We start from the raw sequence: 24,988 nt of genomic DNA on the forward strand, positions 1-24,988 counted from the left end.
CTTCACAGGCACCGGCTAGAGGAGGGTCAGGCCACCAGCTGGTCCCGACGTCTTAAAGTGTTCCTCTGTTGCACCCGGACAAAGGATTCCCAGTCAGTAAGTACCCGGGGTTGCTTGCCTCACTCGGGTCCTCCCCCTGCCATGCAGGTGCCTTTCACTGGTGATGTTAGGTGGGTGGGGCCGGTAGGAGGCAGGGCTTTGATTGAGAGCAGAGTGACAGCTTGCTCATGGGACAGCCTGCCCTTCCACTGATGGACTGCTCCACTGTGTAAAGCAACCATTTACCTGCTTTATTGAGAAAATAGAAAGGTGTGAAGACTGGCTTGATACCCTTGGAACACAGTTTAGTTTAAGAGAAGAAAAGTCACACGTGGCCAGAAGTGGGTGGATCTGGAAGGTCTGGGGTGCTGTTGAGTGCTTAGCCTGGGTCTGGGTGGTACAGTCAGCCTTCATCTCTGAAGCTCAGAGAAGCAAGCTCAGCAGAAGGAAGGCAGCATCAGCTAAGGTGGCTCTGAGCGGGGAGATAGCCCCCTTAGTGTAGGGTAGGGAGGTTAGAGGTCATCCAGCCCCACCCCTAATTTTGTAGATCAGGCAGCTAAGACCCAGAGAGATGGAATGATTTGTTCAGTATCCCACAGCTAGTTAGTAGAAGGGCTGGAGAAGTCAGTAGACCACTGCTCCCTGGGGCTGACAGCAAAGTGCTCACCTCAGATGTCCCCGGGAAGCCTGGAGTACCCCCTCCCTAACAGCACCCCCCAAGTGGAAGAAAGCCCCAGTATTCCCTGGCAGGTGGTAAGTACCTTGTGGGGTCTCTAGGGAGGCCTGTAAGATCTCTAGATCCTGGCTGCAGGTGTGCTGTGCAGAGGGCAGAGAGTGGAGCCCTGGCAGGTGGAAACGAGGCTTGCCTGGGCCTGTGAAGGGCACAATGTAGAGTCAGGGCTGTTGTGAGAAGCTGGTGTAAAGGTCGCAGGTGCCCAGAGCATGGTCCTGTTAGGCACAGACAGCCCAGGGGTAGATCCCATCAGAGTGGTTTTCGTCAGCTTGTATGTTGTTGCTGAAGAACTACATTTAAATGTCAGCCTTTGAAAACACCAGTAGCATTTACATAAATGTCTGTATGTCTGAACCGGGCACCTTGGGCTGGGCAGCTGGGGCTGACAGTGTCAGACTGTGTGGCCCTTTGGAGGTTTGTACTTGCAGCCCTGGGTTTGCCGGGCACTCAAGGGTGAGACCCAGTGAGACAGACTCACTTGCTGTGACTCTGCTTCCACTCCACCCTCTCCTGACAGGTTTGAGGCAGCAGAAGGCAGCGGAGACCCAGGATCCACACCCGGCAGGGCTTGTCTCTGTCCTTTGCCTCCTACCCAAGGCCCAGGGCCAGTCTCTCAAGCGCATTACAGGGCCCACTGAGCTGAGGCTCCTGAGGAGCAGGGGGCGCACGAGACCTGGGAGCCTTACAGAGCTCTTAGTGGGTCTTCCAGGGTCACAGCTGGTGGGGCAGGGGCAGCCAGAAACTTTGTGTGACTTCTCTGCTGGAGAAGGGTTGCCTGGGCCTTGATTCTGGGTATCTAGAGAAAGAGAAGAGGGAGGGCCTCAGGTTGGCACTTGAGAGCAAAGGGTAGCATGAGCTGTAAGGACCTCAGTGGAGAGAAGAGGTCTGGGAGGAAGAGGAAGGACCAACAGATGGTAAAGGCTCTGAACCCAGAACAGGGTCTCCAGGTTCCTGCTGCACGGAGCCACTGCCTGAGGCCCGCGCTGGCCAGGATTGCGGAGGTTCCTAGTTAACCTGCCCCGGGAATTCACTCCTGCTCTCTCCTCTCTCCTGCTGCCTTGCCACCGCCTCCTGCCTTCCTGGGCCTTGCTTGACAGGATGCCTACTCAGAAATTGCCTACCTCTTCGCTGAATTTTTCCGTGACCTCGACATCGTACCCTCCGACATCATTGCCGGCCTGGTGCTGCTTAGACAGCGACAGCGAGCCAAGCGCAATGCGGTGCTGGATGAGGTGAGCACCCCTAGCTCTCCCGTGGGCCCCTGCTGCTGGTCCTGTGGCGTCCTCTCCCCCAGGAGCCCCCAGGCCTCTGTTGACTGTTCATTGTCCTCCAGTGTCCTAGCTGAAACCTTCAGCCAGCCATTCCACTGACCCCTGACAGGTGACCTGTTCTCTGGGCCACCTGTGGCTGGGGTTAGATGGCCAGTGCCCGCTCGCGTGCTTCAGCCTTCTGTCTGAAGTTTGCCCTGCCTTCCTGTGCTCACTAGCACACCAGTTCCAGTCTCTGCACATCTCACACAAAATTCCTTTCCCTCTGAGGTGGCTCAAGACCATCCCCTGGGGGCTGAAGCTCTGTGTAGAATGGGAGAAACTAGAAATACAGGGAAGTATGATTTTGGAAAATTGCTGGATACTGGAAGAGCTGCAAGCCTCATGCTCCTTCAGACCTCTGAAGCAGGCTAAAACTGAACTCCCTTCTCATCTTCACCTCTGGACCACTGTCCATCTTACCACTCCTGTTTTTCAGGCAAACAATGACATCTTGGCCTTCCTGTCTGGGATGCCAGTGACCAGAAACACCAAGTACCTCGACCTCAAGAACTCGGTGAGTTGGAAATCCCTTCCTCTCCCCAGTTCTCTCTACCACCTCCCCACAACTACGTGGTGTGAGCTGACCCCACCACTCTTGCTCAGCCGTCCAGGGCGTCTCCTCTCAGATCAGCTCCTCAAGAGCCCTCACATCGTGCTGTTTCTATAAGTAGGACCCTGAGTCTCTTAGCCAAGCTCCAAAACGTTTGAACCTGGCTTCTAGAGATTGCATAGTGCTTCATGAGGATGAGCTGTGACATTATTGCTACTGCTGCCCTCATGATAGGCAGTGGGGGGTGGCATTGCCATTTTAAAGCCTCTTTAGCAGTAGAGACTTTCCTCAAGCACCTGTAGTAGAAAGCTCATGTGTTACAGGGAAAGCAGGTTCTGTGGTATGAGGTCCAGCCCAGGCCAGCATGGCCAAGGGCGGAACCACAGTCAGCCTGGCCCAGAGAAGGCAAACCCATGTGCATCCCTGCTCCATGGCTTCTGTCTGCGATCTGGAGCAAGTCTGTCATCCTCAAAGCCTGAGGAGAGGTGTAAAATGCCCTAGGCACCCAGGGCTGGAGTAGGAGGAAGTGACCCATCCTAAATCCAGTCCAGCAAGGTGCTAGAAACTTGGTGCCAATTAAGACAGGTCTGGAGAAGTTTTAGCCCTTGGGGATCTGTCTCTTGAAAAGCCCCAGGCATCTTGTCTCCCCAATCAGACATCATTTCATTTCACCAGCCACATACATATACAGCCGGTGCCCCTAGCCAGATGCCGGTCACTCACTAGGCCCTGCCTGGCTGGCTCTTCCCACCCCCCTGGGGGAGGTGCAGAGTCTGCACCTGCCACCTGGCAGAGGCTGCCAGTGCCTCGCCCTCCCTGACCTGTCACCCAGGGTAATTGCCTCTGCAGCTACTGGCTCCTTCCTGAGTTCCTGAAGAGCAGGCAGAGGGTGCTGATTGAGGCCTACCTGTTTCACGTCACAAGATGACTAATCACCCTCCTTAACTTTTACAAGGTGACTAATTCCCTCTAAGTGCCACAGTCCTGGTGCCCAGGGGCTGGGGACTGACTGACAGGCTTTCCTGGGACACTGCCATCCTGCCTCTGGACAGCTTGTAGCACTGATACCAACCACAGCATCAAGAACAGTTGTCGGGCAGCAGACTCCTGGGTTTCAAAGTGGCACCTTTCTCTAGCGTGATCCCAATCTCAGGGAGACAGCTTCCCCGAGCCTCGGGGACCTGGGACTCCATGAGTCAAACTGGAGAGCCAGAGACATTTGGTGACATGTTTCCATGCCCAGCATGGCTTGTCTTGTTGCCCATAGCAAGACACCCCCAGCTGTGGGCCCCAGGGCTTCGCAGGGTTAAGTTTCCCAGGGCCTGATTGCTGAGGTGGAGCAACTGCCACTCACAGCCCACACTCCCTTCCTTCTTGGGTAAACAAGCCAGTGCTCCGAGTGATTTTCTGTCCCCAAATCATGAATTCTAAGAGTGTTGTGGTAGGATAGGTCTCGTGAGTATTCTGGCCTGGGTACAGGAAGATAATTGGGCAAATGTAATCAGTGTCTGAAGGGGCTGCCCCTCCACCCTGGGGCCCAGAAGCTATCCCGCACTGGAGCAGGTAGGCAGGCTCCCACTTCAGGGGCTGGTGGTGGCTGAGGAAGCAGGCAGGAGGGGCAGAGGTTACCGCCCTCTCTATCCTGTCTTCCAGCATGAGATGCTACGCTACAAAGAAGTCTGCTACTACATGCTCTTCGCCCTGGCCGCCTACGGCTGGCCCATGTACCTGATGCGGAAGCCCACCTGTGGCCTCTGCCAACTGGCCCGGTCCTGCTCGTGAGTACTCTGTCAGTCCCCAGCCACACCAGCATGGGGTGGAGGGAAGGGATACATAGTGATGTGCTGGTACCTCCTTCCCCTAGGGCTTTGAAACTGCTATCCTGCCCCCACCTCCTCTGGCCCCCACCAAAGCAGCTTCTCTCCCATATGGTCACTGGGCCACTGCCTTCCTCCTGCTTCCTTCCCAGACTCGAAGTAGACAGTTCTGGGTTTGAATGCAGACTTTCATTTGCAGCCTTGGGCAAGTCAGTGCACTTCTGTGAGCCTGGCTTTCTGCATCTGTGAGGTGGGATGTTAACGCATCCATTTTTGAGATGCGGTACTGCAGTGTCTACACTGCCGATTCTCCTCTTTGGGCCTTCCTCTGCCCCCTACAGCCATTCCTGTCTGACCACATCTCCCTTCCCTTGGCTCCCCTCCTGTGCTCTGCCTTTCTAGAAGAATTTTCTGGAGACCTAGGCCCACTCCATGGAGGTCTCTTGAAATGCACCAAGAAGGCACTTTGAAAGGCTTTACCAGGCTCTGAGCAGAGAAAGACCTGGACCCAAATTTGGCCTGTAACTGGCTCCACCCTCAGCCACACCCAGGGGCGGGGCTCTGTGCTTCTAAGTGGGCCAGAGAAGGGCTTTGGAAGGACCCTGTCCTTCTGTGGTGTCTCCACCCTCAGTCCATGACAGACAGAAGCAGGACAGTTCCCTGGGCTCCTGTTCCAGAAAAGCTGACTTGATAGGCCAGTACCTCTGTCCTCCATGCCCTGTCCTGGGGGATGACAGCATCCACACCTGCTCTGCAGTGCCTCTCTCTTGAGAAAGCTGGTGGCTCTTGAGACCTTGTCCTCACCACCCCCCAGCGGCTGATCAGAGAAGACCAGGTCACTACATGCTTCTCCCATCTCTGCCAAATGTACATGCCTGTTATTTTCCCCTGCATTCCTGGGACACAGTGTGGATGGGGAGATTCTCAAGATGATCACTGGGCCAGGAGCCCCAAGGCCACCCACCAAGCAGGTGGACCTACTCCACTTCTCAGGGGCCTGTTTCCCTGGCTCTAGCAGATGCTATCAGCCCATAGGACAGTTCAGAATCACGGAGCCACTGGCAGTGGGCTCTGAGTGCTCTGGGAACAGTGGGAATATAAGCACCTGTATGAGCCAGTGCTGAAATGGCGAAGGACAGAGTCCGCAGCCTCGGTGGGACAATCAGGCCCCCTCTTGGACGAATGAGCTTAGGGTAAGGTGGAGAGGAAGGCCCAAAGCACAGGGATAACGGGAGAGAGAAATGGCTGGGCACCGTCTACCGTCCGCCATCCGCCGCCGCTGTCATTTCCACTGGCTCTCTGATGCTACAACTGAGGTTGTCTGCCCCAGCAGGTGCGACATCACCACTTTGTCAGGGCCTGCTGTGTGTGGAGGGTGAGCGGGACAAGGGGGCGTGACACAAGGGACAGGCAGGGGTCCAGTAGCTTGGGGAAGTAGCAGTCAGCGCTGGCTCTGACCACAAGGAAGCTGAGGCTGAGCCGGACTGTGGCTACAGAATCAGGAAGTGACATGCCAGGAAGGATTTGAACCCAAGTTCTGACTCTCCTCTACCTCATTAGAGCCTCCTGCTCAGCTGAGGAAAGAGGGGAGCTTCCTGAAGGCTTGAAGGTAGGAGCTCAGACCCTGGGCCAAGCCTGCCACCACTTGGCCTGATTGGTATGGTGGCTTCTCCAGGCTCAGCTCTGGGATGTGTATCCTGTGTATTGTATCCTGTGTATGGGGTAGTCCCACTCGCAAGCTCAGGCATTTCCGGGTCTCGGCTTGACGCTGGGGCCTCTCCCTGTTGGGAAGTCACAGTCCCGCAGTCACTGCTCTGGGAGGACAAAGACCACGCTGAATGTCAATTCAAGACAGCTGGCAGCCTTGTCACACTTCTCCCTGGCACCCAGTCTGTTGGGTGCTGGCTCCCTCTGGTGGCCCGAGAAGCAGATGCATTTCTCCCCACCCCATCCCCAACCCCAGCCCCTAGCTGAGTGACCATTTCAGCCCTGGCTCATCTACCTGGGGAGCCTCCTGTACGCTTGTCTAGGCTTGGTGCTAGGGGAAACATTTGTGACTAGCACAGAGCAGATCTTGCCCTGTGTAGCTCCTGCCAAGACTGTACGCAGATGAGGGACTCCAGGGCAGGTCGGAGCACATGGAGGCTTTGGAAGGACTGAGTGCTGGACCAGGGATCATGTCAGGACGCTCCCCCCCCCCCCCGCCCCGTTAGAGAGGTAGCTGGGGCCAACCTCACTGTAGGGTCCCATGGGGTGGAAACTAAAGGGTATAGGGGATAAGGTGCAGAGAATCTGGTGAGGAAGCGGAGGCAGAGGAAGGAAAGGCGAGCGTGGTATAGATGGGAGGGGAGTCGGGCAGCCCGTCAGACAAGGCCAGACAGGGCAGAGCCTGGAAAAGACTGAGACCTGTCTGCTGAAAAGGAGGGCATTCCTATGGGACCCTACGAGGAAATGTCATAGTGGCTTAATGTCTCTTCAAAGGGTCCTTGTGCTGCTGAGTTGGTAGTACAGGGGCAAGGGTGGACAAGGGAGAGGAAGTTAAGTTAGTCTCATGGAGAAGGACAGTGGGTGGGTTTGGTTTTAAATACAAAGACAGAGTGGACTGGTGTGGAGTGATTGAGAGAAGCTGGTATGATAGCCAGGGAGCAGGCTGAGGACCCAGAGGGCCGACAGTCCAGCTGAGGGGAGATGCCATGTAGGAGTCTGGTAAGGTGCCTTTGGAGGTCTGCAGTGGGTCTACTGGGGTCCAGAGGGAACTAATGGCAAGCACACGAAGTAGGCTGATAGAGGGGAGGGAGGTCCAGGCTGGAGCCAGGACCTTGGAAAACTGGAGAGGAAGCTCCATCTTAGAAGAAAGAAGAGCGATGGGGTCTCCAGCCAAATGGGGAGGGATTCATGAGTCAGGTCCTGCCTGGAGACAGTGTGATGAGCTGGTCCAGGGTTTGACCACGTAGAAGTCACCAGGGCCTAGCAAGGGTGAGTTGGGAGACAGAGACAGGGTGAGGCTGAAGCCCCCCCTGGAGCCACTTACAGAGAGGATGGAAGGAGAAAACCACCCCGTTGGTGCTGACCAGCCCTGAGCTTGCTGCCACCCACTCCAGGTGCTGTCTTTGCCCTGCACGACCCCGATTCGCTCCTGGTGTCACCATTGAGGAAGACAACTGCTGTGGTTGCAACGCGATTGCCATCCGCCGTCACTTCCTGGATGAGAACATGACTGCAGTTGACATCGTCTACACCTCCTGTCATGATGCGGTGAGGGGCCAGGCTGGGGACAGGAAGAGCTGGGGCCCGAGCTCCTCTGGAAGCTACTGGGGACCCAGGCCACCAAAGCAATCCCTAGGCCAGTGGAGCCAGCTGTAAGTTTCCAAATCATCTCCAGTATGTAGTCCAGAGATGGCCTCCTCCATTTTGGTGACCCAGACCCACACTGCCTCAAGCTTGGTGGGGAAATGGATGCCAGTCCCATTCAGAATTAGGACCTCCAGGCTCAGCCTTAAGGAAATGGAAGAAACCAGAGATACTGGGGAGAGGCAGTAAGCCATTTGGACTGAGCACAGGACTGCCTGAAGCAGAGTGGGAGGGTCGGGGACCAAAGACTCCTTGGTGAGCTCCAGGAACCCTGGATGTGGCAGGTGTTAGGGACCCTGTGGCCAGTGGGGAGTTTCATTGATATTCCCTAAGTCTGGCTTCATTCTGGGGTCACTTTGGCTCATGAGCTGATACTCCTAGGTCTATGAAACTCCCTTCTACGTAGCTGTGGACCATGACAAGAAGAAAGTGGTGATCAGTATCCGGGGAACCCTGTCCCCCAAGGTAAGCTACCCATGGCTCCTCCACAGGCCCAAGTACTTGTGGCCCTTGCCTAACCTCCTCAGCCACCCTTATGTGGCCTTTCTCTTTCCTCAAGGATGCCCTGACTGACCTGACTGGAGATGCTGAACGCCTCCCTGTGGAGGGACACCGAGGCACCTGGTTAGGCCACAAGGTATCAGCTTCAACATCCTGAGGTCCCCTGACCTTTGTCCCCAAACCCTGACAGCACTCAGGTGCCTGCAGTTGAGGGATCGTCCCTCCTAGAGATCAGTCAGAAGGCTGTGGTTTCGTCTGCCTGCCCAGTCTAAGGCTTGGGGGATCAGGGGCTATCCCTAAAAACTCCAGGGAAGGCAGTGGGGAGCTGTCATACCTGTTTCTGTCAGGAAGACTTCCCTCTGAACCTCTGTTTTATCACTTGCAAAATGCAATTCAAAATGAAACCAGAGAAGTACCCACCAGCCCCCACAGCCTGTTTTTTGAGGGCTGGAAGCAGGCACTGGCTGAGATCACTGGCTGTGCCGGTCCCTGAGGTTTCTCACCAGCCCTGCTCTGTTCCTCCCACCCAGGGCATGGTGCTCTCAGCTGAGTACATCAAGAAGAAGCTGGAGCAGGAGATGGTCCTGTCCCAGGCCTTTGGGCGAGACCTGGTGAGTTCTCCATGGCATCCCATCCTGGAGAGGAGGGGTGAATGATGGCACCCCTCCCCAAACACTAGCTCCTGTCCATCCCTCCCTCATTCCCAACTCCTTATAGCTGGCTCCACTCTGCCCACCCCACTTCCCAAGCCCCCCTTCTCAAAGTGTCCTTACTTGGTTCCCTGTACCCAGTTAGCAGATGTGTACTCTGCCAGCCTCGTAGTCGGGACTACTTATTGCTGGACATTTTACAGAACCCAGGGACAAAATCAGCCATCGAGTAGGGAGAAGGCTGCACCTCGGCTAAGTGGCAGCCTGAGTCAGCCCAGCCACTACTCCCTGTGTGGGTAGCTCCTGATGATGCTGCCAACACCCATTCCCAGGTCTCCCAGACTCTAGGCTAGTGGTCAGGTGGAGGAATGGGGTCATCAAAAGATTATAACTAATCACCAGAGTGGTCACAGGGCAAGTGCAATGACTAGGAGGGAGGGAGCTGTTTCTGGGAAATCAGGGAGGGCTTCCTCGAGGAGGGAATTTCTGAGAAAGGCTTCAGAGGATGCATAGGAGTGTGTGAAAACAGTCTCACTGAGCCTTTGCCTTGTGAGGACCTAGCTTGACTCTCCCTTAGCCTGGACAGCCTGATCCCAGGACTCTGAGAAGAGCCCTCATCCTCCCAGTGCCAGCTGGGAAACTGAGGCAGGGCTCTCAGGCATCTCTTGGTCCCCAGGGCCGTGGAACCAAACACTATGGCCTGATTGTGGTAGGCCACTCCTTGGGCGCTGGCACAGCTGCCATCCTCTCCTTCCTCCTGCGCCCTCAGTACCCGACCCTCAAGTGCTTCGCTTACTCCCCGCCAGGAGGCCTGCTGAGGTAAGAAGCTTGAGGCCTTTGAGCTACTTAGAGCAACTAGGACCCTTGAAAGCCAAGGGCTGACTTGGGCTGGCCAGGCCTGGAAGCTGGTGGCTGGATGGGCAGCCCACCTCCTGACCACTGGAGACTTGGGAAGGGCACAGGACAAGATTTGGGTGGTAGGTCGAGGGCTTTATAATGTGCCAAGTGGACCCTCCTCCAAAGACCTCTGGTAAAACACGGGCAGAAAGGGCAGAAATTGAAGGCCAGCCTGGCACTCTAAGCTCCCTGGGGAGCCTCAAACCCAGGTGCAGAGTGGGGCCACTCCCGCCAGGGCCCTGCTCTGGGTCTAAGCCCTCTCCTTAACTTCTCTTGCAGCGAGGATGCCATGGAGTACTCCAAAGAGTTTGTCACTGCTGTGGTTCTGGGCAAAGACCTTGTTCCCAGGTAAGTCCCTCTCTGTTGCTGTGGTCCCCTAGCAGGCCTCACCCCACTCCACAGCGCTCACGTCTCATTCAGCCCCCCTCACCCTCTTCCTAAGGACTCTAGTAACCCTTCCCATTCTTAATAGCCCTGTGGTGAGAAGACAGACAGTGTGGGTTCCACACCTTCCTGAGTGCTCTCTGTCCTGACTTAACTCCACATCATGACCCAGCTGGACTTACCTTCTAGTTCCTGGAGGCCAGGTCCCCCCACTGCCCCCTCTCCTGCCCCTTTCCAGCCCCTGATTGGGCCAGGCTAATGCTCCTCCCCTTCCACAGGATTGGCCTTTCCCAGCTGGAAGGTTTCCGCCGACAGCTTCTGGATGTCCTGCAGCGAAGCACCAAGCCCAAAGTGAGTCCCCACCAGCTCACTGACCACTGGGAAGTCCTGGCTGTCCCTCTTTTTTTTTTTTTTTTTTTTTTTTTTTTTTTTTTTTTTTAAAGATTTATTTATTTATTATGTATACAGCATGTATGACCAGAAGAGGGAGCCAGATCTCATTAGGTGGTTGTGAGCCACCATGTGGTTGCTGGGAATTGAACTCAGGACCTCTGGAAGAGCAGTCAGTGCTCTTAACCTCTGAGCCATCTCTCCAGCCCCTGGCTGTCCCTCTTGTTCCCCCACTGACCCAGGGACAGAGCGCAAGAGGCCACAGCTGTGTGATGGACACTTCAGGCTATCAGACCCTCAGTGTCTAAGCTCAGCCCATCCAATCCTTGCCATTGTGAGGAGACTGAGGTCCAGTGTGGAAGGAACTTTGCTCACATAGTAAGCTGTCATGGTGTCAGAGCCGGAACTAAGGTGCTTCTGCACAGAGCTGCCTGCCATGAGAAAGGCAATCCCTGAAGGGTGCTTTGAGCAGGCAGAGAAAGGCCTGTCGAGGTTGCCCAGGCTCTAAGCAGAGGGTTGTGCCCAGCGTCTTCCACGATTCTGCTGGGGCTAGGAGAGAGCCAGCTTATTCTAATACATACCAGGCCGAGGAAGATCCTGGAGGCCCTTTCTATGCAGAGACCTTCCCTGCCAGGCAGGTGGGGTGGGGCAAGGTGTTGTGGCCAGACATCCTGGGGTAAGCCCTCTTTCACCAGAGGGTGCTCTGAGAGACAGCTGCTCACCCACAGCTGTTCACCCTCTTTCCGCTGCCTGTCTGCAGTCTTCCCAGCCTTGCTGCCCAGGCCTCTCTGGCAGTCAGGACCCTGGGTCGGGTGTCAGGCAGTGGGTCAGCCTAGCTTTAGGAGACTGTCTCCCTGAAGATGCCTAGTCCTTGGAAGCAGTATCTGCTCCTCACAGAGCCAGGCCCAGGCATTCATCAGATCTGGGACCTGACCCGGCAGGTCCCGCTGGGTCAAACTGCGGCCTGTCCCACCTCTGCCTTGCACAGTGACCCACAACAGATCCCTCCTCTTACCAGGTGTGTCTCTTACCCACTAGAGAAGGGCTTGGCTAGTCTTCCAAGCCCTTGCCCGTCCTGAAATGCAACAATTCTGTGTCATCTGTCCTTGGCATCTTATTGGCCACTTGGCCACCATACACCTCAGCCACTGCCTCTTCCGGTGGGCACAGACCTTTAATGCTCTAGCTACTGCCCCCATCACCAGCCCTCTCCTCTCATCTGTTGAGCCCCTCCTTGCAAGCACCCCGATCCTACCCACCTAGCCAGACCTACTCAGCTCTATCCCCCTCTTTCTGGCCCTATACAGTGGCGGATCATCGTGGGGGCCACGAAGTGTATCCCCAAGTCAGAGCTGCCTGAGGATCAGGTGGAGGTGACCGCCTTGGCCAGCACACGGCTCTGGACCCACCCCAGTGATTTGACCATTGCCCTTTCGGCTAGCACCCCACTCTACCCACCTGGTCGCATCATCCACGTGGTCCATAACCATCCTGCAGAACAATGCTGGTAGGTGCAGATGGGGATCTGGGCCACTCCTGTAGGTGTGAGTCCAGGGCAGGGGCTGCTGAGGGCTGGACTAGCCTCTGGTCAGTCAACCACTCACAGCCGGGGCAGAGATAGAGATAACAGTCCAGCCATCTCCAACAGGACTTTCTTTATGATTCTGTGTTTCTCTGAAGGAGCCTAGTCCTTGGAAGCAGTGTCTACACCTCACAGGGCCACGCCCAGGCCCAGGCATTCATCAGATCCAGAAGCAGGTGTCAGGGACCTGACCCAAAGGTGGCTGTCCAGCTGGGATAAACTGAGGCCTGTCCTACCTCTGACTTGCACCCAACCCACTATCAACCCCTCACTGGTGTCTCCCAAGGCAGCTCTTCCTATTCTTGGTGCATTTAGGAGTAGATGACCTATAGCAGCCACCAGGCTCTGGCCAGCTCATACCTCAGTGTCCCTGCATTAACTGACAGACACATGTGGGCAAGAATGTGGCCAAGGCAAACGCAAGAACAGTGTGCTAGTAGGTAGACTCTCTTTCTGCATACTCTCAGAACCTTGGGTCCTGGGCCCTCTTTCTTAACACAGGCTGCCCCTGCCTTAAACAAAAAGCTGGGGAGCTGAGTCCTGCCCAGGGGTAGCAGATATAGCCTAGACCAAAAGCAGACAAGAGGCCTTGTAGGGACTGCAACTGAGGCTCCGGATCAGCCTTTCATAGACTACAGGCAAAGTAGCCAGGCCTGGGAACACTGACTTGCTGCCTAGGGTAGACAGGAGCATCCAAATTCAGTCTAGATCCCTAAGCAAGTGCACAGAACAGAGCCCCAGACCCCTTTCTTCCCTACCTATGTCCCTCTCAGCTGCTGTGAGCAGGAGGAGCCCACATACTTCGCCATCTGGGGTGACAACAAAGCCTTTAATGAGGTGATCATCTCACCAGCCATGCTCCATGAGCACCTGCCGTACGTGGTCATGGAGGGGCTCAACAAGGTGAGTGCAGGCAGAGCCCATGGGCGCCCTAGAGATTGAGTCCCTGTATCCCTTCTGAAAGACAGGATCCTGAGACTCAGATGTTCCACAGCCCAGGCACAGTTAGTTCCCAGCTGGGCCCTGGTAGTCAGAAAGACCTCCAGTCTTTCCACTTCACATGCCTGGCTCTTTCCACACACCAAGTTGCCCCATGGTAAGGAAGAGGGAATTTAGAAGATTCCTAAGGGCTTATCCCTGAGACAGACTGAACTGAGAGGCCCTGAAGGCCAGTTGGCCATTACCAGATATGTAGCGGAGTGGGGACAGCGTCTGCCTTCATGGACCACTGAAGGACTAGAAAGAGAAGAGTACTCCACCTTGGCTGTTCTAGAGACAAGCATCCCATGGCAAATCCCAGGCCTTCCACAAAGAGAGGGGACCCACTGAGCCATCAGGCTGTTTGTTCTAGGAAGGCACAAGGCTGGGCTGGCCACCCGCCTGCCACCAGCCCACCCCCTCCTGTCCTCAGGTGCTGGAGAATTACAACAAGGGAAAGACAGCACTGCTTTCTGCTGCAAAGGTCATGGTGAGCCCCACTGAAGTAGACCTCACTCCTGAGCTCATCTTCCAGCAGCAGCCACTGCCCACGGGGCCCCCTCTGCCCACCGGCCTGGCCCTGGAGCTGCCTGCCCCAGACCATCGCAACAGCAGCGTCAGGTGAGTCTCACATCCCCACTCCACCCAAGGGAGTGTGGGTTCAGAGTCTGCCTAATTGTGCACGTGTACATCCATGCATTCTGTGCGCCTTTGGGGCCCATGCATGTCCCCAAAGCTGTGTCCATATGCTCGATGTGGGAGTTAAATTCTGCCCAGGATCCTGGTCACACTGCTGTGGCTGTCTCTAACTTTGCCATCAGTGTCTCAGGTGGGGGACAGGGGGTCTCCAGGGAGCATGGGAGGTTTCAAGGCATACACAGACCTACATACACTAGACCTAAACACAAATTTGCCCATTCCCACTTAGAGCTAAACAGATATACACCCATGTGCTTACACAGCTGTGCATATATATTGGGGCTTATGACAAGCTTTCCTCATAAGTACACAGAATACTCTACACAGGATACACACCAAGGCAGGCAGAACACACATGGCTGTGGGCACACTTGGAGAGGTAGACATGCAAATGCATGATTGTGCCATACCCACAGCACACAGATACATGTGGTCCAGCTGCACACAGGTACCAAGGCATACACATGCATTCACAGATGTGCACACAGGTCATGGGAGATTCTAGAGCAGTGCCTCTTCCAGGGGAAGGTTGTCCTGACTCCCAGGCCCTGCATCCTTCCTTATAAATCTGGCAGCTGAGAAGTGGGATGTCACTGCTTCCTGGTCTTTGGTAGGGACCCCTCAAGACACCCTTCCTTGTGTGTTTCCTGTGGTGGCTGCATGTCTCCATGAAGACCCTGTCCTTGGCCACCACCCGTTTCCCAGCTCCTCCTTCCTTCCCAACAACAAGGTGGCTGCAGAGTTTGCTGCCCCTTCCAGCACAGGGCAGGATCATGGGAGACGTGGGGGAACCCCAGGATGAGGAAGGGATAGAAGAGACACTGGAAAGTGCTGATCTGAGAGTTGGGGGGCAGAATCCCTCTTCCCTTCCTCCCTGCTCTCTTTCCTTCCTTGTCTCTCTGTCCTTCCCTCTGTGTCTCCCATTCACTGTGGCCTCAGGAGTGAGCCAGAGCAGCCAAGCCCCTGATGCCATGATGGGTTAGTACCATAATGGGTATGGATGCATAGGACCCAGACTCCTCCGGGAATCGTAATGCTCTCGGTGGGATCTTAGGCCTTTTGGGGACCCCATTCCTGTCCACCTAGCGTGAGCCTTTTGTTTTCTGTCTTAGCTTCTTATGAGTTGGGTTTATTTCATTTTATTTTAGATTTATTTATTTATTTATTTATTTATTTTATTTTTTTGGTTTTTCAAGACAGGGTTTCTCTGTGTAGTTTTGGTGCCTGTCCTGGATCTCACTCTGTAAGACCAGGCTGGCCTCGAACTCACAGAGATCTGCCTGCCTCTGCCTCCCGAGTGCTGGGATTAAAGGTGTGCGCCGCCTTTTTTATTATTGATTTTTATTATTTATCTGTGTGTATATGTCTATGTGAGCATTTGTACACATATGTGTGGGTGCACATGGAGGCCAGAAGAAGGCATTGAATCCCCTGGAGCTAGAGTTACTAGGGGCTGTGAGCCACCTGATATGGGGGGTAGGATCTGAACCCATGTCCCCATGACTGGGCAGGAAGTACTAGTAACCTCTGGGCCATATCTCAAGCCCTGTGAGTTGGCTTTTATTTTATTTCATTTTTTTATGTGTATGGATGTTTTGCCTGCAGGTATGCCTGTGTGCCATACCATGTGCATGCCTGGTGCCCTTGGAGGTGAGAAGAGGGTGTCGGATCTCCTGGAACTGGAGTTACAGATGGTTGTGAGCCACCATGTGGGTGCTGGGAATTGAACTCAGGACCTCTGGAAAAACAGCCAGTGCTCTTAACCTCTGAGCCATCTCTCCAGCCCCAGCCAGTGCTTTTTACAGCACTGAGCTGTCTCTCCAGACACTATGAGTTGATTTTCAAAAGTCAGGATTCTCTGCCCCGAACCATTCAACAAGAACTGGATAAATTCTGTCCTTGTCCCCCACTTCTTTCCAGCCTGGGAAGTAGGGGTCCGTCTCCTCTGTCCTTCTGAGTCTCATCCTTACGCTCTTCCTCTGCAGGAGCAAGTCTCAGTCTGAGATGAGCCTGGAGGGCTTCTCTGAGGGGCGGCTGCTGTCCCCAGTGGCTGCTGCATCAGCAGCCCGCCAAGACCCTGTAGAGCTGTTGCTGCTGTCCACCCAGGAGCGGCTGGCGGCAGAACTGCAGTCCCGGCGGGCACCACTGGCCACCATGGAGAGCCTCTCAGACACTGAATCACTGTACAGCTTCGACTCACGCCGCTCCTCGGGCTTCCGCAGCATCCGAGGCTCGCCCAGCCTCCACGCGGTACTGGAGCGTGATGAGGGCCATCTCTTTTACATCGACCCGGCCATTCCAGAGGAGAACCCATCCCTCAGCTCACGCACAGAGCTTCTGGCAGCCGACAGCCTGTCCAAGCACTCGCAGGATACCCAACCCCTGGAGGCAGCTCTGGGCAGCGGGGGTGTCACTCCTGAGCGACCACCAAGTGCAACCAATGAGGAAGAGGAGGCAGCAGGTGGCGAGGGTGGTGGAGTGCCCCCCCGGGGAGAGCTGGCGCTGCACAATGGGCGCCTGGGGGACTCACCCAGCCCTCAGGTGCTGGAATTTGCAGAGTTCATTGACAGCCTCTTTAACCTGGACAGCAAGAGCAGCTCCTTCCAGGACCTCTACTGCATGGTGGTGCCCGAGAGCCCCACTAGTGACTATGCTGAAGGCCCCAAGTCCCCCAGCCAACAGGAAATCTTGCTTCGGGCCCAATTTGAGCCCAATCTGGTACCCAAGCCCCCAAGGCTCTTTGCAGGATCTGCTGACCCTTCCTCTGGCATCTCACTCTCTCCCTCCTTCCCACTCAGCTCCTCAGGGGAGCTCATGGACCTGACACCCACGGGCCTCAGCAGCCAGGAGTGTCTGGCCACAGACAAGATCCGGACTTCCACCCCCACAGGCCACGGGGCCAGCCCTACCAAGCAAGATGACTTGGTCATCTCAGCACGCTAGCACCTGGCAGTGGCTGCCACCTCCTCCCCAACCAGAACTCAAGGCCCTGTGGGTACCTAATGGCCACTTGGGGCCCAAAAGCTTTGAGGAGAGGCTCCCAGAGGCCAAGTGGCCTCAGGCCCTGGAGCACTGCTGCTGAGCAGAGGGTCTGCATCCCTACCTCAGCCTAGGACCCTCAGAACCAAGATGTCTGGGAAAAACAGGGGTGGGTTTGGTACAGGGAGGAGACTTCAGGTTGGATGGTCAATCCTCAGCCCTCAGCCTGACTCCTTTGTGTGGGCAGCCTGGTATCTCTGTTCTGGGAATGGCACTAGGCAAGCTAGCTTCCTGTCACTGCCCTTCAGCTACTCTCCCAGAGCCGAGGCAGAAAGCAGCCCCCTTTCCACATACTCTCATAGGTCGTTCAAGTTGGCACCTGCCCTGGCCACTATCCCCCAGATCTGGTGCCTGCTGGCCAGCCCCCTGGGGTGATCCCCACCAAGGTGGCCGGCCCGCAGTGATGTATATGTTTACAGAATCTGCTCTGCTTGGCTCAGGTTGTATCCTGGGCTTGTAAGCCCCCACCCCCAATCATGTGTCCAGTTGTCCCCTGTGAGTGGGACCTGAGGACCAGAGGGATCTGGAGGAGAGTGGGGTCAGGGCTATCCCTTCTCTGCCTGGTGCCCCTTCTCTTCATGGGCCCTGGCCACTGGGCCTGCCTGCCTACCTGCCACTCCCTGGCTTCCTGGCTCACCTTCTACCCCCAGGACTCTGGCCATTCAAAGGGTGGTGGACACTCCTGTGACATCACCCCTGGCTGCAGAGTCAGGGCCCTGGGAAGAAAGAAGGCATCCAAAGCCCCGTCTCCGGGGTAACCTGCCTGACCCCTTTGTGTTACCCCACCATGCCTAGGCAGTTCTGGGCCCTGGGGTCTGAAACCAAACATGCCTCTGCCCACTTGCTCTCCTGGCTACTTAGCTCCTTTCCGGGTCTGGGGCTTCACCTCCTACTGTGTCCTGCCCATAAGAAGAGGGGCCAAGAGTAGGGTATTGTGAGTCCTGGTTGGAAACCCCTGCCCACTGCCGAGGGGAGGGGCCAGGGACTCGGGCTGTCCCAAGTTAGCCTGAGGCCTTCATAGGTTTTCCTATGTATGGTCTGGAGAAGCAGTCCAGGAGGTGGGAACCTAGCCTTTCCCCCGAGCTGGGGTGGGGCGGTTGTGCATGCTGGTGTCAGGTGTGTGTGTGCATGCGCATGAATGTGCGCCACTCCTGAGGAAGGGGCTGCAGAGGGCCGCTCGCCTTCCCCTCTCTGCCTGCCTCCTGATGCCCCTAACCTGCCTAGAACACAGCCTGTGAAGTGAAGCCTTGGGACAAGCCAGTTATTGGCGTGTGCAGGCAAGCAACTGCCCACTTGTGCCCTTGTCTCCTTGGAAGCATGGTCCCTACCACTCAAGACCCACTCACAGCCTCTCGGGGAGACCCAGACTCCCCTGACCACCTCATGATCACTGGTATCTGGGCCTGAGCCCCAACTCTAATCCCCACAGCTTGGGTGGCTCGGATAGCTATCCACCCTAACAGATGAGGACAGAGACCCAGGAGCTGGGCCTCCCCTTACTCTGTGACTCCCCACCTCACCAGACTCTTGGCCTCCCTGCCCCCTGCCAAGGCAGTGCCTCAGCCTAGCACAGAAGTAAGATAAAAATCAGTGGTTCTTAGAATTCAAATGTTAGACAGAAATCTTAAATCAGAGAAACAATACAACAAGCACCCCAGCCAGCAGCCAGGAGGGTTATGGATCTGGCCTTTTAACTCTTCCTCTGCCAGGGTAGTTATGAGGGGCTCCTCCAGGGTGTGCCCCTATGCCCAGGACTGAGCCATCAGGGACATACCCCCCACCCCCAAGGCTGCAGCCATACTGTGTTACAGGCTTGGGGCTGGGGCAGACTTGGACTCAGCCCTAGACACCCAGGGCCAGCCCACCCCTTCCCTGTCCTCTCCCTGCCTGACCCCCAGAAGGGTAGGCCTGCTGCACGTTCCTGTCACTCCATGCCACATCTGGGGGGGTCTGAGCCACCCCCTTCATCCCAGCTCAGATTGACCCCCACATTGTCCCCCAGACCCACAGCACAAGCTCTCCCAGCCATGAGCTGGCCTGTCCTCCCAGGGAGTGGGGGACTTCCATATGCAAATAGTAGCGAGCAGCCAGGCCCCCGTAAACCCTCTGCACTCCATGTGCCATTCTCCCGTGACTTTTTGTACCTAATGTATGAAAGATCCACACTAATATTGCTGTAAAAAGGAGAGACAAATTAATATAGCTTATTCTATAAATATATCTGTATATAAAGTTTTCTGTATATTGTATAGAGCTGTGTATAAACTGGATGTAGAAGCACACTTCTGTCTCATGTGGTTTTTTTCATCAGGTGGGAATGGAGGCAGTGTGGGGACATGCTGCCAAGATCACAGCAGGGTAAGGGAATGAGGACCTCTGAGCCCATTCCCTAGACGAGCCAGAAAGCATAAGGGGAAAACTTGAGGATACTTGGGATCAAGGCTTTTGTGCCACTAAAGACAGAAGGCATGTAGGGCTGTCTGAGAACAGCCCAGTGGGTTAGAACTGTGTGACTCAAAGTTGATACAGTTCCCATGGTTTTGTTAAAATGTAAGTGCTAAGCCAGCAAGATGGCTTAGTAGGTAGGTTAAGGCATTTGTCACTGAGCTGGACCGCCTGAGTTTGATTCCCAGGAATCCTATGGTAGGTGAGAAGTGACTCCCACAAAACTATCCTTTGATCTCCACATGCATGCACTGGGATACATGGACACCTCCCCACAAATAAATACATAAACGTAATACAAATTCAAAAATAAAACACAGATATGGTTTGCTGGGTTAAGGAAGGGCCTGAATTTTTCACTGGCTTCCTGCATATCAGTGCCCAGGCCCAGGACATCACTGAGTTACATCAAGCAGGCGGAAGTCTCCTTGAGTCCCAAGTGCATAAGAGCAACCACTTGTTGAGTCCTGCCTATGTAAGATATACTGGGGGAAGGGTTGTTTCTCTCACATAGTACCCTTGAAGCATGGTGCCCCCTTTTCCCTTCCAGAGAGCACTGAGACTGAAGAGTAGGTAAACGGCCCCAGATGTAAACCAGCTATTGGAATACCAGGCTGGTTCCATCACACCCACCCATCCCTCTGCCTTGCACCCCATGCTGTGAGCAGGAATGGGAATACCAGAGCAGTAGCACTGAAGTGTTAAAGCCACTAGAAGCTTTGTTGAGGCCTTCTCTGTGGGAGTGTAAAACACCTGGGCAGCCACAGGGACCCAGCCTAGCTTGGATCCAGAGTACTGAAGCTGGGGAATGGCAGGAGAGCCCAGGGTAAACAGGCAGTGCTGAGCATCCTGCCAGCCTCGGGCCCTGAAACTTCCGCACAGCAGGGGGCGCTGTTTCTCCAACTGGTCTCAATTTGGTCTGCAGAGGCTGGTATAGACATCCCCGCCCAGCCAAAGCCTTGACTCCACCTCCTTTCCACTCAGACTGCCCCCCAAGTCCAGTATGACCCCACTTGATGAGGAGCTAGAGCTCTTGGCCTTGAAAGCTGTCTCCCCCTGACCTCTGAACAGCAGAGGAAACAGCCTGCTCTGGGTCATACATGAGGTACAGACAGACGGAGGACCAAATCCAGAGGTTTGTCCTAGCCTAGGACCCTTACTTCATAGTGGTTTCCCCTTTCACTAGTCTGCAAACAATCCTGCCTCTAATGGAGCAGAAGCAGAGCAAATGTCCAGAGAGGTACTGTGGCTTGCTCAGGGTTACACAGCAGATGGCAACCCTCTCCAGGGATAACAAAGTCTGGTACAAAAGTCCCCCTGAGCTCTTTTACCAGTTCCAGCACCACCCTGCTGTGGGGTAGGCCCACCTGTGTTTGAACCCCAACTTCATCATGGTATCTAAGCCTCCTCCTTCACCCCAGCCCAGACATGAGAGGCCCTGGGGTGTGGCTGCTCTTTTGCTCTGTGGCCCTGGTGGAATAGGGAGTTAGCAAGGCCAGCTCCCATGAGATTAAAAGGGGCCTACATCCTGCCTGGTCTACCTTCATGTCGACCCTCGATTTGAGAGAAAGTTCATGGTCTTGATAATGTGGTGGGTCTCCCCATCCTCAGCCCTTGACAAGACCAACACTGAAGTGAGCAGCCCACCCTGAGACAACAGACATTTAGGTGTGGAATTTATGTGTGGAGTATGTAGGAAAGATCTTTGGGTAGTTGGAGTCTCAAAGTGATGTCATTTCTGTAGTGGTCCCAGGCAACTCAGGAAATAAATTCATCTTTCAAAGTTGCATGGCATGACCGGGCGTTCATTTTGTCTACAGGCAGGCCTGACCCTGGTTGGAGGAGGGGCTGGAGTGCAGAATAACAATTGTCTTAGGGGAGTCTGCAGAGGAGACAAACCTCTGGGTGCATGAGCTGGAAAAGAATGGGCCGCTCAGTGTGGCCCCCTCCCCCCTCGGTCGAGGCCACGGCTGGAAAGAGGGAGCTGTGGTCAGTGCCCACAGCTGGGCCTCCAGCAAAATCCCACTCTATATACCTAAGAGAGGCAGCTCTGAGAACCGCCCCCAGAGGGACAAAACCTCATTGTGAAGCACCCGCCGGCCTGGGCACCCCCTCCCCCACGCCTTCCTCGGAGGGCCACCACAAGCCTGCTGACTGGGCCACATCTGGAGCTCAGGCTCTGGCTGCCCTTCCCCCATGCTGGCCACTGAGAAAGAGGGAGGCAGGAGGGGCGCTAGAAGGGCTCATGGGGTCTCACTACCTGCAAAGCTGGGCTAGTTTCCCACCTTAGTCTGGTGGCCACTGACAGGAAGAGTCAAGAGTACTAGGCTGGTAGGTTAGTATCTTGATTAGACACCAAGTTCTTCCACTTGTTATTGGGGTGTGTGTTGTGTGTGTGTGTGTGTGTGTGTGTGTGTGTGTGTGTTTTATTTTGAGATAGGGTCTCACTTTGTAGCCCCCATTGGCTTTACACTTGCAATCCTCCTGCCTCAGCCTTCCCAGTACTTTGATTACAGGTGTGTACCACCATGCTGCGGTTACCCCTCAATTTCATCTTTCCCAAACAGTGGTATAGTGGGGTAGGTCTTTCTGGTTCTGACTTGCTGTGCCTAAGGCTCCTCTGAGGTTATGCACTGAATCACTCCATAGTGAGATTATTTGCTGGGTCTGGGATTCCAGAATTCTCTGCCTCTACACCTAGGGTTCTGAGGTTCACGGATTCCTTTGTTCACTTATTCAATGCGTATTTCCTGAACACCTACTCTGTGCCAGGTAGTGGGTGGGTTTTGTTTGTTTGTTTTGTTTTGTTTTTATGTCGAAGTTATAGGCTTCCCATGAGAAGGAAGAGAATGGGAACGAAGTGAGAAGTGACATTCACAGGAAGTCGAGGAAGGCTGAGGTGGAGTGAGCGGCTTGGAGAGAATGCTGCTGATGTGTGCTCTGAGGCCTGCTGGGAACAAGCATCGTGGTGAACTAACACGTGCCGTGGCCCTGAGGCAGATGTGGGCCTGGCATGTTTGTGTGATGGCAGGAGGTCTTGGTGGCAACAGTTTAGTGAGTAACGGAGGAAGCAGTTGAAGCTGAGGTCGTTGTTTCCAGTAGAGAGAGAATGCAAGGCCTGAGAAAACAGGGTTAGAGGTTTAGATACTGGAGGGCAAGGGGGACCACTGGCTTTTATCAAAGGCATGGTATGATCTGGTTTCTGCTCTATGAAGAATGATTTGGGAGAGCTGAAGAAGAATCATGCCGGAGAGATGCTGTGTAGTGGAGTCAGATGGAGGTGAGAGTAAGAATAGGAGACAGGGAGTGGCCTCATCCCCGCACGGTTTCAGATTAAACCTCCAGGTCTCTCTGTTTGTCAGATAGGGCAGTGGGGGACCAGATGTGACTCTCGTTAAACTCCAAGCCCTACTAGCCTTGAAATCATCCACCTGCACTGTCCAATGCCACCATGATCCCACGTGACTAATTAAGCTCAAATTAAAATAAAATCAAACCGAAAAGTCAGGTGCTCAATCACCAGTGCCGCATTTCAGGCGTTCAGCTGCCACTGTGGCTAATGACAGCACCTAGAGTATTTCCATCGATCCAGAAAGTTCTATATAGAAGCACTTCCTTAGATGGGAGTATCATTAAGCCTCAGTGTCCTCATCTGTAAATGAAAGTTATAATAGTTCCTTCCAGCCGCGTATAGTGGTGAACGCCTTTAATCCCAACATTCGAGAGGCAGAAGGCAGATAGTGAGTTCCATAACACCAAGAGTGAGACCTCGTCTCCGGGTGTGTGTGTGTGTGTGTGTGTGTGTGTGTGTGTGTGTGTGTATGGTGTGTGTGGGGGGGAAGTTCCTCGTTGGTAAAAGACCTGCCCAGATTAACTGAGGTAACACACCTGTAGAGTGCTCTGTGCTAGCCTAGAACATTACAAACATTTCTTTGGTGCATGCACGGTGCTCTCACTGGGATAAGGTGGGTAACCAAAAAGAATAGGAGCCATATCTGAAATCTGTTTCTGAAAAATCTTAGATTCACAATCTCCTTATCCATCCAAGGAGAGAGTGAAAAGCGGCTGATGCCTGCATCAAGTTCCAACGACTTCAAGGCGAGGGTTACGCGTCGAGCGCCCCTTGCAGGCGAGTGGCATCCTGCTACCTGAGATTGCGGCTCGAGCCTACCGCCAGAGGGCGCTGCGGGCGGCGGGCGGGGCGCGGGGCAGGCGGAGTCCGGGATAGGGCTGCGGGTAGCGAGCGTGAGGCGAGCCTGGTGGGACTGGAGCGGGAGCCCAGCCGGGACTGTCGCGCGGGCCGCGCCGGCGATGCCGCGCCCCCGGGCCAGGCTGTAGCGGGGCTGCGGCCGGAGCGCACGCGCCGGGCAGGCGGGCCATGGAGGTGGTGGACGAGACCGAAGCGCTGCAGCGCTTCTTCGAAGGTGAGAGACTGCGGGGATGGCTGGGCGACCAGCCTCTTACGGTGGGGTATGCCAGCCGATCTCCCTGAGGACAGGACTCCCATGGGGTTACCACCATGCAAGGACCCCCAGAAAGCCTCCTTTGGGCAGGGACTCTACTCCAGACCGGCAAGAGCGAAGTGAATGACTTCGAGATTGGTAGTCTCCAGGAGGTGTCTGCCCATGCCCGTTGGACTTGGGCTTCCCGTCCACCTTCAACACTTAGCTTCATTGGGGATGGGTTACCTTCTGTGCTAAGCCCTCCTTGGAGCCTTTCGGGTCCTGCAGTCCCCCTAAATGGTGACACTTCAATCCTCAGCACACTTCTCCAGACTGGGGATCCTGTATCCGCTTCCCTGCTACTCCATCCATGCCAGGCTCCCACTCTGTCTATTCTGGACTTCCCATAGCCCTTAAGACTGGGACCTCAGAGCCTAGCCTACCTCCTAGAAGCTGGGACCTCCTGACTGCTTCCTGGAGGTTGAGACACTCCTGGAGACTGTGATGCCCTTTGAGACTGTCACCTGTCTTGGGCAATGCTGCTTCCTCCCCTAAGACTGAAATTCTCCTTTAAGCAGCTATGCTTCCCTGCCTGGGGCAAGGCCCTCTCTTTAGTGTGCTTTCCTAGAGATGGAACCCCCTTGAAGCTGGCATCTCTGCCACCAGCTACCTCTGCTCTTAGAGACCTTCACGGTGCCGTAAATGGCACCCCACCAGCCCTATGAGGCTCCTCAGGGCTGGGTCCCTCACACCTGACACAGGAGTTGCGTTTCCCCCACACCAGGAGTGACCTGGTCCCCCTCACCTTGACCTGAAAAGACCCTTCTCCAGGGGAATCGATGCACGCCCCACTATATTTTTTCCTCATCCCTGCATTTTAGAGTCTGTTTCTAGTCTAAATACCGCCTGGGCTTTTCCTGAGCAGCTCCTGACCCTCTTCCAGGACTGCCCCTCCCCCCTGAGAGCTGGGTTCAGGAGGGAAGGGACTGGTGGGGGAGGGGGAGGGGAGGTGCAGGCTGACATCTCCCAGCCTGCTGGGTTTCTCAGACCCTCGCTGGAGTATGGGACCAGGCTCTTGAGCCCCTTTTGTATCTATCCCCACTACACTGGGAGCCTAGTCCAGCCCTACCCTCTTGCTAGCCCCTAAGCTAACATCCTGCTCCTAAGTATGGAAAGAACCT

General features: G+C 55.1%; 2 protein-coding genes across 5 annotated transcripts in view; both read left to right on the forward strand.

The window, feature by feature from the left end:
• Dagla (diacylglycerol lipase alpha) overlaps positions 1 to 19,202 on the forward strand; it is a 58,455-nt gene extending 39,253 nt beyond the window's left edge. For both annotated transcript variants that reach the window (XM_052761738.1, XM_052761739.1), the window contains exons 6-20: positions 9 to 96; positions 1,870 to 2,004; positions 2,519 to 2,596; positions 4,286 to 4,410; positions 7,551 to 7,704; positions 8,182 to 8,265; positions 8,360 to 8,437; positions 8,832 to 8,912; positions 9,628 to 9,770; positions 10,128 to 10,196; positions 10,511 to 10,583; positions 11,930 to 12,129; positions 12,978 to 13,107; positions 13,616 to 13,803; positions 15,867 to 19,202. In XM_052761738.1, the coding sequence (XP_052617698.1) occupies positions 9 to 96; positions 1,870 to 2,004; positions 2,519 to 2,596; positions 4,286 to 4,410; positions 7,551 to 7,704; positions 8,182 to 8,265; positions 8,360 to 8,437; positions 8,832 to 8,912; positions 9,628 to 9,770; positions 10,128 to 10,196; positions 10,511 to 10,583; positions 11,930 to 12,129; positions 12,978 to 13,107; positions 13,616 to 13,803; positions 15,867 to 16,824 (2,584 nt within the window). In that variant the 3' untranslated portion in view covers positions 16,825 to 19,202. The remainder of the gene's footprint in view (positions 1 to 8; positions 97 to 1,869; positions 2,005 to 2,518; positions 2,597 to 4,285; positions 4,411 to 7,550; positions 7,705 to 8,181; positions 8,266 to 8,359; positions 8,438 to 8,831; positions 8,913 to 9,627; positions 9,771 to 10,127; positions 10,197 to 10,510; positions 10,584 to 11,929; positions 12,130 to 12,977; positions 13,108 to 13,615; positions 13,804 to 15,866) is intronic.
• Positions 19,203 to 23,628: 4,426 nt separating this feature from the next.
• Positions 23,629 to 24,988, forward strand: part of Myrf (myelin regulatory factor) — a 32,436-nt gene continuing 31,076 nt past the window's right edge. For 2 of the 3 annotated variants that reach the window (XM_052761700.1, XM_052761701.1), the window contains exon 1: positions 23,629 to 23,789. In XM_052761700.1, coding sequence (XP_052617660.1) covers positions 23,744 to 23,789 — 46 coding nt within the window. In that variant the 5' untranslated portion in view covers positions 23,629 to 23,743. The remainder of the gene's footprint in view (positions 23,790 to 24,988) is intronic. The other variant, XM_052761702.1, reaches the window with a different exon arrangement.

This window comes from Peromyscus californicus, unplaced genomic scaffold (assembly GCF_007827085.1).
Source record: "Peromyscus californicus insignis strain IS unplaced genomic scaffold, ASM782708v3 Scaffold_4__1_contigs__length_199733344, whole genome shotgun sequence".
NCBI lineage: Eukaryota > Metazoa > Chordata > Mammalia > Rodentia > Cricetidae > Peromyscus > Peromyscus californicus.